At 50.6% G+C, this 12,416-nt stretch overlaps 1 protein-coding gene and 1 long non-coding RNA gene across 2 annotated transcripts in view; one reads left to right on the forward strand and one right to left on the reverse strand.

The window, feature by feature from the left end:
* Positions 1-4,301: 4,301 nt before the first annotated feature.
* The window catches only part of LOC140392702 (uncharacterized), a 47,496-nt gene continuing 39,381 nt past the window's right edge, over positions 4,302-12,416 (reverse strand). The window contains exon 4 of the long non-coding RNA XR_011935414.1: positions 4,302-5,196. This is a non-coding gene — a long non-coding RNA (uncharacterized lncRNA). The remainder of the gene's footprint in view (positions 5,197-12,416) is intronic.
* Positions 6,343-12,416, forward strand: part of LOC140392701 (transmembrane protein 88-like) — a 64,837-nt gene continuing 58,763 nt past the window's right edge. Inside the window, exon 1 of the mRNA XM_072478241.1 lies at positions 6,343-7,033. Within this exon, the coding sequence (XP_072334342.1) occupies positions 6,758-7,033 (276 nt within the window). The 5' untranslated portion in view covers positions 6,343-6,757. The remainder of the gene's footprint in view (positions 7,034-12,416) is intronic.

Genomic DNA, 12,416 nt, shown 5'->3' on the forward strand with positions numbered 1-12,416 from the left:
GGGGCATTCTCCCGGCCCTTGGAGGTGGATAGAGCTCACAGAGCACTCACGAGGAAGCCGCAAATGGGAGACCCCCCCCCCCACCCCCGAGGGCAATGGTGGTGAGATTCCACAGGTTCTCGGACAAGGAGCGCATTCTACAGTGGGCCAAGCAGACACGGAGCTGTAAGTGGGACAATAGCATCCTGCGGGTTTACCAGGACCTGAGTGTGGAGGTGGCCAGGAGGAGAGCAAGCTTCAACCAGATCAGGTCGATCCTTTTTAAGAAAAAGGTGAAGTTTGGACTGTTATACCCAGCCCGTCTCTGGGTCATGCATGAGGATCAGCACTACTATTTCGAGTCGCCTGAGGACGCGTTGGACTTTGCAAAAAAGAAGGGTCTGGCGAAGGACTGAGAACTTTTGAACTTGGCTGCAACGTTCATGTTTTTGGTTTTTTTTTTTTCCTTTCTGTTTCTCTGTTTTTGAAAAAACGTTTCTCGTTTTGTGTTTTATGGAAGATGTTTGTGTTGCCATTTGCATTGATTTGGTAGAGCTTAGTGAGTTAAGGTTTTCATTTACACTGTTGGGGGATGAAGGGGTGCTTGTTTTTGATCTTTGTGTCTTTTCTGTTGGGCAATTGTGTGGGGATTGTTTTATGCTGAAGTTTGTTTGTATGAGCGGGGGGGAGGGTGGGGAGGGAACAATAGGTGGGAGACTATCAGGCGCCGGGGATGGGGGCCACCAAACTAGCTGGGCGAGCTAGCTCACGGAAACGCAGTGGGGGGTGTGCATATGTTTAGTTTAATAAAGGGGTTGGGTTACAGGGTGTTGTTACTGGGGGGAAAGGGGCGAATGTTCTGCTGATGAGGGAGGGACTTGAACTGTGGGACAGAGAGGAGGTTGGGGGCTGGGGCTGCCTGGGGATGGACTGGTGGAGGTGCGGAGCACGGGCTGGAGGCGGGCCTAAAAAATGGGATGGCTGATCGGCGGGGGGGGGGGGGGGGTCAATGAGCCCCCCAACTAGGCAGATCACCTGGAATGTTCGAGGGTTAAATGGGCCGGTCAAAAGGGCACGTGTTCGCGCACCTTAGGGGGTTGAAGACGGACGTTGTAATGTTGCAGGAGACACACCTTAGAGTAACGGACCAGGTTAGACTGAGGAAAGGCTGGGTCAGTCAGATCTTTCACTTGGGATTAGATTCAAAGACTAGAGGGGTCACGATCCTGATCAATAAGCGGGTGGTGTCTGAGGCGGGTAGAATAGTCTCGGACATGGGAGGTCGGTACATTATGGTCAGTGGGAAGCTAGAGGGGGAGCAGGTGGTATTAGTAAATGTGTATGCGCCAAATTGGGATGATGTTGAGTTTATAAAGAGGATGCTGGGGAAGATACCGGACCTGGACTCGCACAGGTTGGTCATGGGAGGGGACTTCAACAGTTATGGACCCTGGCTTGGACCAGTCAAACTCGCAAACGGGCAGGGTGCCAACAATGGCAAAGGAACTAAGAGGGTACATGGAACTGATGGGGGGGTGGGGGGGGGGGGGGGGGGTGGATCCATGAAGGTTTGGGCAGCTGAGGGTGAAGGAGTTCCCCTACTCACACATGCATAAAGTGTAGTCCCGGATTGATTTCTTTATTTTGAGCAGGGCCTTTCTGGCTGGGGTGGTGGACATGGGGTACTCAGCGATTACAATCTCAGACCATGCTCCGCAGTGGGTTGACCTGCAGGTTAGTAAAGACAGTAACCAGCGCCCGCGCTGGAGGTTGGATGTGGGACTTTTGGCGGATGAAGGGGTGTGCGAGCGGCTGAGGAAATGTATTCAGAGCTACCTGCAGGTCAATGACATGGGGGAAATTTCAGCAGCGGTGGTGTGGGAAGCACTGAAGGCAGTGCTCAGGGGGGAGCTGATCTCGATCCGGGCCCATAGGGAGAAGGTGGACAGGGCAGAGACGGACCGACTGGTAAAGGACATACTACAGATTGATAGGAGGTATGCGGAGACCCCAGAGGCAGGGCTTTTAAGGGAACGGCGGAGGTTACAGACGGAGTTTAGCTTGCTGACCACAGGGAGGGCGGTGGTGCAGCTGAGAAAGGCGAGGGGGGTGATTTACGAACATGGAGAGAAGGCCAGCAGAATGCTTGCTCAGCAGCTTAGGAAAAGGGAGGCAGCTAGGGCGTTAGGGAAAGTAAAGGACGGAGATGGGAACCTGGTTGGAGATTCAGCAGGGGTGAATAAGGCGTTTAGGGATTTCTACAGTAGGCTGTACAGGTCGGAACCCCACACGGGGCCGGAGGGGATGAGGTACTTCTTGGAGAGGCTGAGTTTCCCAAATGTGGACAGGGAGCGGGTAGAAGGGCTGGGGGCTCCGATCGGGTTGGAAGAGATAGTGGAGGGTCTGAAGGCCATGCAGTCGGGTAAAGCCCCGGGCCGGACAGGTACCCAGTGGAGTTCTATAAAATGTTCTCTGGGATATTGGGGCCGGTGTTGTTGAGGATGTTCAATGAGGCAAGGGAATGAGGGGTGCTGCCCCCGACGATGTCACAGGCCATGATTTCACTGATTCTTAAGCGGGACAAGAACCTGGAGCTGTGTGGGTCCTACAGGACGATCTCCCTGTTAAATGTGGATGCCAAGTTGCTGGCCAAAATCTTGTCCTCCACAATTGAGGATTGTGTTTCGGACGTTATTGGGGAGGACCAGACGGGGTTTGTTAAGGGTAGGCAGTTGGTGGCCAATGTAAGAAGGCTGTTAAATGTGATCATGATGCCCCCGGAAGGTAGGGAGGTAGAGGTAGTGATCGCAATGGATGCAGAAAAGGCTTTTGATCGGGTAGAATGGGACTATCTGTGGGAGGTACTGGGACGGTTCGGATTCGGGCGGGGCTTTATTGACTGGGTCAGGTTACTGTATCAGGCTCCTGTGGCAAGTGTACAGACGAATAGGACTACATCGGACTATTTTAGACTGCACCGGTGGACGAGACAGGGATGCCCCCTCTCCCCACTGTTGTTTGCGCTGCCTATAGAGCCGTTGGCAATTGCTCGGTGAGCCTCGAGGGGCTGGAGAGGACTGGTCCGAAGGAGGGGGGGCACAGGGTTTCGCTCTATGCGGATGGCCTGATTCTGTACGTTTCGGACCCAATAGAGGGGATGGAAGAAATCATGAGGATTCTAGGGGAATTTGCCCGGTTTTCAGGGTATAAGCTTAACGTGGAAAAAAGTGAGATGTTTGTGGTCCAGGCGAGGAGACAGGAGGCGCGACTGGGAGAGCTGCCGTTTAGGTTAGTAGAGGGAAGCTTTAGGTACCTCGGCATCCAAGTGGCGCGGGAATGGGACCGGCTGCATAAATTGAATCTGGCCCGGCTGGTGGACCAAATGAAGGACGATTTTCGGAGACGGTATGCACTTACGTTGTCTCTGGCTGGGAAGGTGCAGATGGTGAAGATGACGGTCCTCCCGAGATTCCTATTTGTATTTCAGCGTCTCCCCATTTTTATTCCGCGGTCCTTTTTTAAGCGGGTCAACAGAGTGATCATGGGCTTTGTCTGGGTGGGCAAGACCCCGCGAGTAAGGAAGGTAATGCTTGAGCGGAGTCCGGGAGAGGGCGGGCTGGCGCTGCCAAATTTTAGCAACTATTACTGGGCGGCTAATATAGCCATGATCAGGAAGTGGGGGGGGGGGGGGGGGAGGGTCGGCATGGGAGGGTATGGAGGCGGCTTCATGTAAGGGCACCAGTTTGGGAGCGTTGGTAACTGCGCCTCTGCCGGTCACGCCGGCACGGTTCTCCATCAGTCCAGTGGTGGCGGCCCTGAGAGTTTGGGGCCAGTGGAGGCGGCATGTGGGAGCAGTGGGAGCATCGGTCTGGGCCCCAATCTGTGATAATCACCGGTTTTCCCCGGGGAGTATGGACAGGGGGGTTCTGGTTATGGCAGAGAGCGGGGATTGAGAGGATGGGGGATATGTTTATAGAGGGAAGCTTTCAGAGTATGAGAGTGCTGGAGGAGAAGTTTGGGCTGGCGAGGGGAAACAAATTCAGGTATCTGCAGGTGCGGGACTTCCTACGTAAACAGGTGTCAACCTTCCCGCTCCTACCGCTGAGGGGGATTCAGGACAGGCTAGTTTCCAGAGGGTGGGTAGGAGAAGGGAGAGCTCGGACATTTACAAGGAACTTATGGGGTCAGAGGAGACGCAGACCGAGTAGCTGAAGCGCAAGTGGGAGGAGGAGCTGGGAGGTGAGATAGAGGAAGGTCTATGGGTGAACGCGTTGAGTAGAGTCAACGCGTCTGATGCACTATCAATTACGACGAGACGAGAGTAGAATGTAATCGAGGCTTTATTACACAGAGATGTGTGGCCTCCTACAGCAGCTTACGAAATGGCTGCTGTTCGGAGAGCACACACATTTATACTCCACCTCCTGGGCGGAGCCAGCATGCAGGGATCTACCCCCGTACCTGTAGTACAGGGGCCTTACCGTAATACCCATCCGCGCCGGGCAGCACTGCCGGGGGTGTTTTGTCTGTCCGCAGAAGTAGCACTTGGGTCCCCCGAGGTTGGTTGGCTGCCGCGTGGCGCAGGCGTGGGTCGCTGATGGGGTCCACGATGGGTTGGCCGCTGGCGGGGTCCACGATGCACAGGGGGGGGTGGGCCATGCGGTCAGGGGCATAAGCCTGTACGTTGCGTGAGGCGACCGTGAGCGAGAGCTTTGTTTCTTGGTTGCCGCGAGGTCAAGCGTGGTCCCTTCTAAGAGGCGCTGGCGGACGTAATCAGACCCTATGCCCGTAACGAACGCGTCTCTCATTAGCAGGTTCGGATGTTCAGTGGCCGAAACGGCCTGGCAATCACGGTCTCTCACTAGGGCGAGCAGGGCACGCCAGAAATCTTCCACAGACTCACCGGGAAGTTGGTGCCGCGTGGATCGGAGGTGCCTGGCGTCGATCTTGTTGGTCTGCTGAGCGTAATTCTCCTTCAGTAGCGCCATGGCCTCTGCGTAGGTGGGCGCGTCCTGGACGAGGGGAAAAACATTGTTGGAGCTCAGCCGCATGTACAGAATCTGGAGCTTCTGTGCTTCTGAGATTGGGTCTGGCGCAGCCCCGATGTATGCTTTAAAGCAAGCTAGCCAATGTTGGAAATCCTTTTTGGCGTTGTCTGCTTGAGGATGCAGCTGCAGGTGATCCGGCTTGATGCGGAGGTCCATCTCTGAAAGATCTCTGTGTAATAAATTAATGCACTATCAATTACGACGAGACGAGTAGAATGTAATCAAGGCTTTATTACACAGAGATGTGTGGCCTCTTACAGCAGCTTACAAAATGGCTGCTGTTCGGATAGCACACACATTTATACTCCGCCTCCTGGGCGGAGCCAGCAGGCAGGGATCTACCCCCGTACCTGTAGTGCAGGGACCTTACCGTAATACCCATATATACAATATAATACAACAGTGGTGACTACCACAGCATCCGCAACATATGCCAGGCTCAGCCTGATACAATTTAAGGTTGTTCACCGGGCTCACATGACAGTGGCCCGGATGAGCAGATTCTTTGGGGTGGAGGACAGGTGCGCAGAATGTGCGGGAGGACCGGCGAACCATGTCCACATGTTTTGGACGTGTCCGAAGCTTAGGGGATTTTGGTAGGGGTTTGCGGATGTCATGTCCACGGTGTTAAAAACAAGGGTGGCGCTGAGTCCAGAGGTGGCGATTTCCGGGGTGTCAGAAGACCCGGGAATCCAGGAGGAGAAAGAGGCAGACGTACTGGCTTTTGCTTCCCTGGTAGCCCGGAGACGGATACGATTAGCTTGGAGGGACTCAAAGCCCCCGAAGTTGGAGACCTGGCTATCGGACATGGCGAGCTTTCTCTGTTTGGAGAAAATCAAGTTCGCCTTGAGAGGGTCATTGTTAGGGTTCACCCGGAGGTGACAACCGTTCGTTGACTTCTTTGCGGAAAATTAATCGTCAGCAGACTGGGGGTTGTGGGGGTGGGGGGGGGGTGGGGGGGGGTGGGGGGGGGGTGCGTAGTTTAGATTAGAGTAGGGGCTTAATAAGAGTGGGACCTGTACGAAAGGTAAATGGCTTTTGCCCTATGTTTATGGTTTCATGTATTTTGTTTATTTTGTTGTTGCTACTGTACCGAAAATACCTCAATAAAATGTTTATTCAAAAAAAAGAATTACTACTGGTGTTAGATGCAAAAATGATTTATTTGATAATTTACTAAACACCACAATTTATCTGCTGCTAGTTCATTAGCACAGAATGCATTGGCTGCTTTAAGGCTTTGTACCGTGTGTGTGTATTTGTGTGTGTGTGTGTTGTTACCTGGTGATTGCTGCTTCGGTCTATGCTGATTGTTTGATACCCAGGTGATGGTCTGGTGGTGCTTGCTCAGTGGCTGGGGATACAGCACAAGGGGATTGGTTCGTGGCGGGAAGGACTGCATCCTCAGGCAGCTTGTTAATCTCGACTAACTGGCTTAGTGTCAAAGGCTGATAGAATCAGCTGCCGTTTGTGGATGCTGCTTATGCAAGGCTCAGACTCCTTCACCAGTCCTCTCAACGCTGAAAGTGATTCATATCTGTCGCAGGACAGGGAAACGTTAATGTGGGAATAGCAGGGTAACTGACAAGGAAACTATCTGCGGGGATCGGAACCCAGCACAGTTACTCGTCGGATAAGGAAAACTGAAGCCGGGGAACCGCAACAAAAATCTAAAAAAAATCAATTAACTGTGGAAGACAAATCAAAAAAGAAATATCTGCAGCGGTAAGATGGCAGAGCAAGAAATTGAGGACTTTGAGGCGGACAGTGTGTCCGACACTGCCTACATGCTCAATCATGTCCACCCTCCACCGTACAGCATCGACGACCAGCCATGGCCACTGGAGGCACGCAGCATGTGCGAGTTCTGGGGATGGGCTTTCCTGGTTACTGTCTTTAACTTTGTGCTGTTCCTCCTGAACTTTGTCCTCATGGCCACTGTGTTTTGCATTGTGCTGCTGCCCACTATTGTGGTGGTGTACTTTGGGTTTCAGTGTCACTCCAGGGTAAGTGAACTGCGGCGAGGAATGCTAATTCTCTACTTGCCTTGTCGTAGCTGTGAAATTGTGAAAGCGGACCGCCCGACCAAAGATAACTACTGACTAAAGTTAAAAAGGTTGTAAAGTGTGCCTGAGTCTTTTGATATTTGATTGCGTTTTCTGTTAAAATAATTGCAGCTTGGGTGCTCTGTTTGTCTGACCAATGCTCTAGGGCAGAAATGCAGCAATCCCTGGTTAAATGCAGAGGGGATGGTTTGGTTTGGTCCACATTAATAGCTCATCTGATTGGTAGAGGATTCCCGTTGATGTTGAGTTGCCCGGTGAGGAAGCAGCATTTTTAAAAAATGCTTGCCTGATATAACTGCCAAAGGTTTCAAATGCAACGGAATGGCGTAACTCGTAAAATATTAAAATGTTCCAGTTCTGCTAGTCAGCTATAGCTACGGCTCTTGCAGCTGTCGCGAGTGTGAATCATGCTGTAACGATATTGCCAGAAACCTTAATAAACGGTGTAGAGTTCTCTGCACCCTTCTAATGCTAAAACTAACTTCTGCTGTAAGGTACAGGGAAACAAAGGTTTCAATCTTTCACCCTCAGAAGGTATATTTCTTAAGAAAATTCCCAGAGTTAGTGTGAATTTTCCTAACAATACTTTCTTTGAAATATATCCCATGTCTGAATATGAAATGCAAGGGTCCATTTCTTAAGAAAATTCCCAGAGTTAGTGTGAATTTTCCTAACAGTACTTTAAAAAAAAATATATTCCATGTCTGAACATAAGGGAGGCCTGGCCCACTTTTATAAACCACAAACTCAGGCTCTTGTTCTAGATAGAAGAAAATGGGTCACGGGGATAATGCAGGCGCATGTTTGGTACATTTCATGCCTTAACCTTTAGTTAAGACACTGCCAAAATCCCGAAGTCAAACACTTTAGGGGCATCTAGTGACGGTGGGCACACACGCCCGTTTATGAAGGGCTGGGAAAGAGTCTGGCAAATCACTCGCTAAGCCATGTCCTTGTGTGTAACTTGGGGGAGACCTGGGAACACTTGCTTCCGTGTCTGCATTCTCAGACGTTGATGTATCAGGACTTAGAACAAGGAGGGCATAAACTGAAATCATGAGCAATCTTTAAACTGCTTTCATAGTCAAGGGACCTAAAAGTGCAGCAGGTCAGTCAGTGTCTCCGCATTTTCCATGAACTGGTCTGTTGGAAAATTTCCCTTTTTTGAAAAAAAGGTCACCCTCCATTTCTGAAAATTCAATAAAGTCCACAGTTTGAAAATATATTTTCACGGTTGGTCAGACCATGACTAGAAGGTCAAATGTGAAATTAGCGAGGAGGTTAACTTAGACTGAAAGGCACAAATGGAAATGAACAAGCTGTTGTGCGTTGCTGAACCTAAAATAAGCTCAGTTCAAATTCTACCAGCCCAGGAGAAGGAGGACATGACATGGAACTGAATGAAATGAATGAAAATGGAACTGAGATGATACCTCGCCCCAGCAACAAATAAATGGACCAGTCTGAGGACCAGGGTTTTGTTTCACTTCTCTGGTTCCATAGAATCCCTACAGTACAGAAGGAGGCGTTTTGGACAATCGAGTCTGTACCCACCCTCCGAAAGAGCATCCCACTTAGGCCCAAACCCCCGCCCTATCCCCGTAACCCCACCTAACCTACACATCTTTGGACACTAAGGGTCAATTGATCATGGCCAATCCACCTTAACCCGCACACCTTTGGACTGTGGGGCAGCATGGTAGCACAGTGGTTAGCACAGTTGTTTCACCGCTCCGGGTCCCAGGTTTGATTCCCGGCTTGGGTTACTGTCTGTGCGGAGTCTGCACGTTCTCCCCGTGTCTGCGTGGGTTTCCTCCGGGTGCTCTGGTTTCCTCCCACAGTCCAAAGATGTGCAGGTTAGGCGGATTGGCCGTGATAAATTGCCCTTAGTGCCCAAAAAGGTTAAGTGGGGTTACTGGGTTACAGCGATAGGGTGGAGGCGTGGGCTTGTGTAGGATGCCCTTTCCAAGGGCTGGAGCGCCCGGAGGAAACCCACGCAGACACGGTGAGAAAATGCAAACTCCACACAGTCGCCCAAGGCCGGAATTGAACCCAGGCCCCTGGCGCTGGGAGGCAGCAGTGCTAACTACTGCGCCACCGTGCTGCCCAGATTATCGAAGATTAAACCTAATTTGGGTGACCCGGCACGATTGGGGCATTTGGAGGAGACAGACGCATTATCATGTTACCCTGTTGTGTGGAGGTGGAGACTTGGTCTGGTTGAAATATTACAGGGTAAATGTACAGTTGCGCCCCAGGCAGTTCCCATCGTGTGGTACCCGCTTACGGCACTTTTGCATCAAACCATAATGTGAGGCAGGGTGGGGGGAGTGGGACAGAGTGGGGGATGGGGGGGGGGGGGGGGGGGGGGGCGAAGTGGACGGGATAGGAAAGAAGGAAATCTCACTTCCTGAGCAAATGTCTTCTTGGGCTGAAAGGAGGGAAATCTGGCAGAAATGAATTCTGCCGCAAGCACAAACATACAAAGAGCAGATGTAGGCCATTCAGCCCTTCAAATCTGCTCTGCCATTCAATAACATCATCAATGATGTGGTAGTAACCTCAAAACTGCATCCCGCGTAGCCTGGATAACCTTTAACCCCCTTGCTTACCAAGAATTTACTCACCTCTGCCGTCAAAATATTCAAAGACTTGTAGCACCTTTGTACCACCTTTCCAGGAAGAGAATACTAAAGGCTCACAATCTTCTGAGTGAAAACATTTTGACTTATCTCTGTTTGAAATGGGCTGGGTCCTGCTTTCCCCCTTCCTGAAGGTGCCTTGAATCTATTTCATGAAGACGAGATGGGGCACTAGAGCTGGGACTGGCAGGCCTTCCTGTAAGTGCCAATTCCATCTCCTTCCGATTATCAGAACCTCCCTCCCACTCAGAAACCCCAGCACCACCCAGCCAGTGCAGAAACCCATCACAATGTTTAATGCTGCGAAACATATCAGCCCAAAAATGTTCCCGGTGTGCCCTGATGCCCTGATCCCTGGGCCAGCATCTTTTAACATAAATGCTGGAAATCTGAAACAAAAACAGCAAATGCTGGAAAGCCCCAGCAGCTCTGGCAGCGTCTGTGGAGAGAGAAACAGAGTTAACGTTTCGAGTCTGCATGACTCTTCTTCAGAGTTAAAGAGAGGGCGAAATGTGAAGGATTGCATACTGTATAAGAGGGGGTGGAGCAAAATAGATCAGTGATAGCTGTGAGCCAGGAGAGATTGCACAATAATGTTTGGGACACAAGCGAAAAGAAGAGTTAATGGCAGTGTTAAGGACTAAAGAAGGTGTTAATAGTGGCATAAAGTTAAGATGGCAGAATGTGTTAATAAGAGAATGAAGGGGCTTTTCACAGTAACTTCATTTGAAGCCTGCTTGTGACAATAAGCGATTTTCATTGGGGTAGCACGGTAGCATTGTGGATAGCACAATTGCTTCACAGCTCCAGGGTCCCATGTTCGATTCCGGCTTGGGTCACTGTCTGTGCGGAGTCTGCACATCCTCCCCGTGTGTGCGTGGGTTTCCTCCAGCTGCTCCGGTTTCCTCCCACAGTCCAAAGATGTGCAGGTTAGGTGGATTGGCTATGATAAATTGCCCTTAGTGTCCAAAATTGCCCTTAGTGTTGGGTGGGGTTACTGGGTTATGGGGATTGGGTGGAAGTGTTGACCTTGGGTAGGGTGCTCTTTCCAGGAGCCGGTGCAGACTCAATGGGCCGAATGGCCTCCTTCTGCACTGTAAATTCTATGATAATCTATGGTAACCTATGAAGGTCAGTGCTCAGTGAAAACAAAACATAAGAACAAGTGGCAGATGGCCCAGGGGAGGGGGGGGGGGGCATTGGTGGGATGTGTTGAGACAATTGATTTTAAAGTTTAAGGGTAAACATTCCACAGTGGAATTACTTTGTTTTCAATATTTAGTGTTCACAAACAAAAATGTTGTTTGACTGAAACAGCCCAATTTGTTTCATTCCTGGGAATCTCGCCACCATTGCAATTTCACTGATTCCTATTATCACTGCTGAGCTTAAAAATTGAGGTGTGGGGATGAAAAAGAGGCTTACTTGGTATTCAGACATTAACCCCCTCCTGTCTGTCAGGCGCCATGGAATCCACCTATTAAAATTTCTGTATCAATCCTCCCTGAGCATCCATGATAATGAGGCTCCAGCCATTTCGTCCATCTTCCCATCCCCAGTATTTGGTCCTGGCTGATTGGCCTGGAGAGATTCAGCATTTCTGGATGAGGATAAGGTTTTTATTGTTGTTGCATGATTCAGAATTTGCAAGTCTTCACACGACATGGAGGATTTATTGATCGCATCTGCTCTTTCCCTATATTATCTTCAGCCTTATCCTACCAGGAGCCATAAGATCTTGAATAATCTGATCCCTTTGCTCGATCACGTTCTGCTGCACCATTTACCCGAACGCTATCCTCTTATCCCCGGCTGCCATTTGTGTGACTCCTGTTCCTGTGCTTTTTACTTTTTTGATCTTCCTGTTGCTGCCACTGTGCCCCTGCTGAACCTCTTTCGGTACCTTTTGCGCAGCCTTTAAACTTTATGAACTGCGAATTGCAATAAATTGAAATCTTTACGTGAGACATCCTCACAGCTGTTCCGTACGCTGCTGGAATGACAGCCTGGCCTTTGGAGTCAGCACCACAATATAAATGAGGCAGTAATTTCCTTCCAGAGGCTAGAAATACCACCTCGTTACAAGGTCGTAAATAAGAACGGTCGGTGCTGCTGCCACTTACCTGCAGGGTTTGCTATTTTATGCTAGGTTGTAGGCAGAGGGGGAGAAAGGCTAATGGAAAGCTGACCTTTAGATGTCGAGGACTAGCAGACTAGCAGACAAAAGTGTAGGAGTCATGCTTCAGCTATGTCAAGCCCCCACTTCGGATCACACCTGGAATAGGCAGATCTGGGCACCACACCTTGGGCAGCGCACTGGCTCAGTGGTTAGCACTGCTGCCTCACAATACCAGGGACCCGGGTTCCATTCCAGCTTTGGGTGACTGTCAGTGTGGCCAGTATACACGTTATCCCCGTGTCTGCGTGGATTTCCTCCAGGTGCTCCAGTTTTCTCCCGCAGTCCAAAGATGTGCAGGTTAGGTGGGTTGGCCATGCTAAATTGGCCCTTAAGTGTCCAAAAAGGTTAGGTGGGGTTACAGGGATGGAGTGGGCCTGGGTGGAATGCTCCTCGTACCAGCCTCCCCGAACAGGCGCCGGAATGTCACGACTAGGGGCTTGTCACAGTAACTTCATTGAAGCCTACTTGTGACAATAAGCGATTTTCATTTCCGTTTCATTTC

This window comes from Scyliorhinus torazame, chromosome 16 (genome assembly GCF_047496885.1).
Source record: "Scyliorhinus torazame isolate Kashiwa2021f chromosome 16, sScyTor2.1, whole genome shotgun sequence".
Lineage (NCBI taxonomy): Eukaryota > Metazoa > Chordata > Chondrichthyes > Carcharhiniformes > Scyliorhinidae > Scyliorhinus > Scyliorhinus torazame.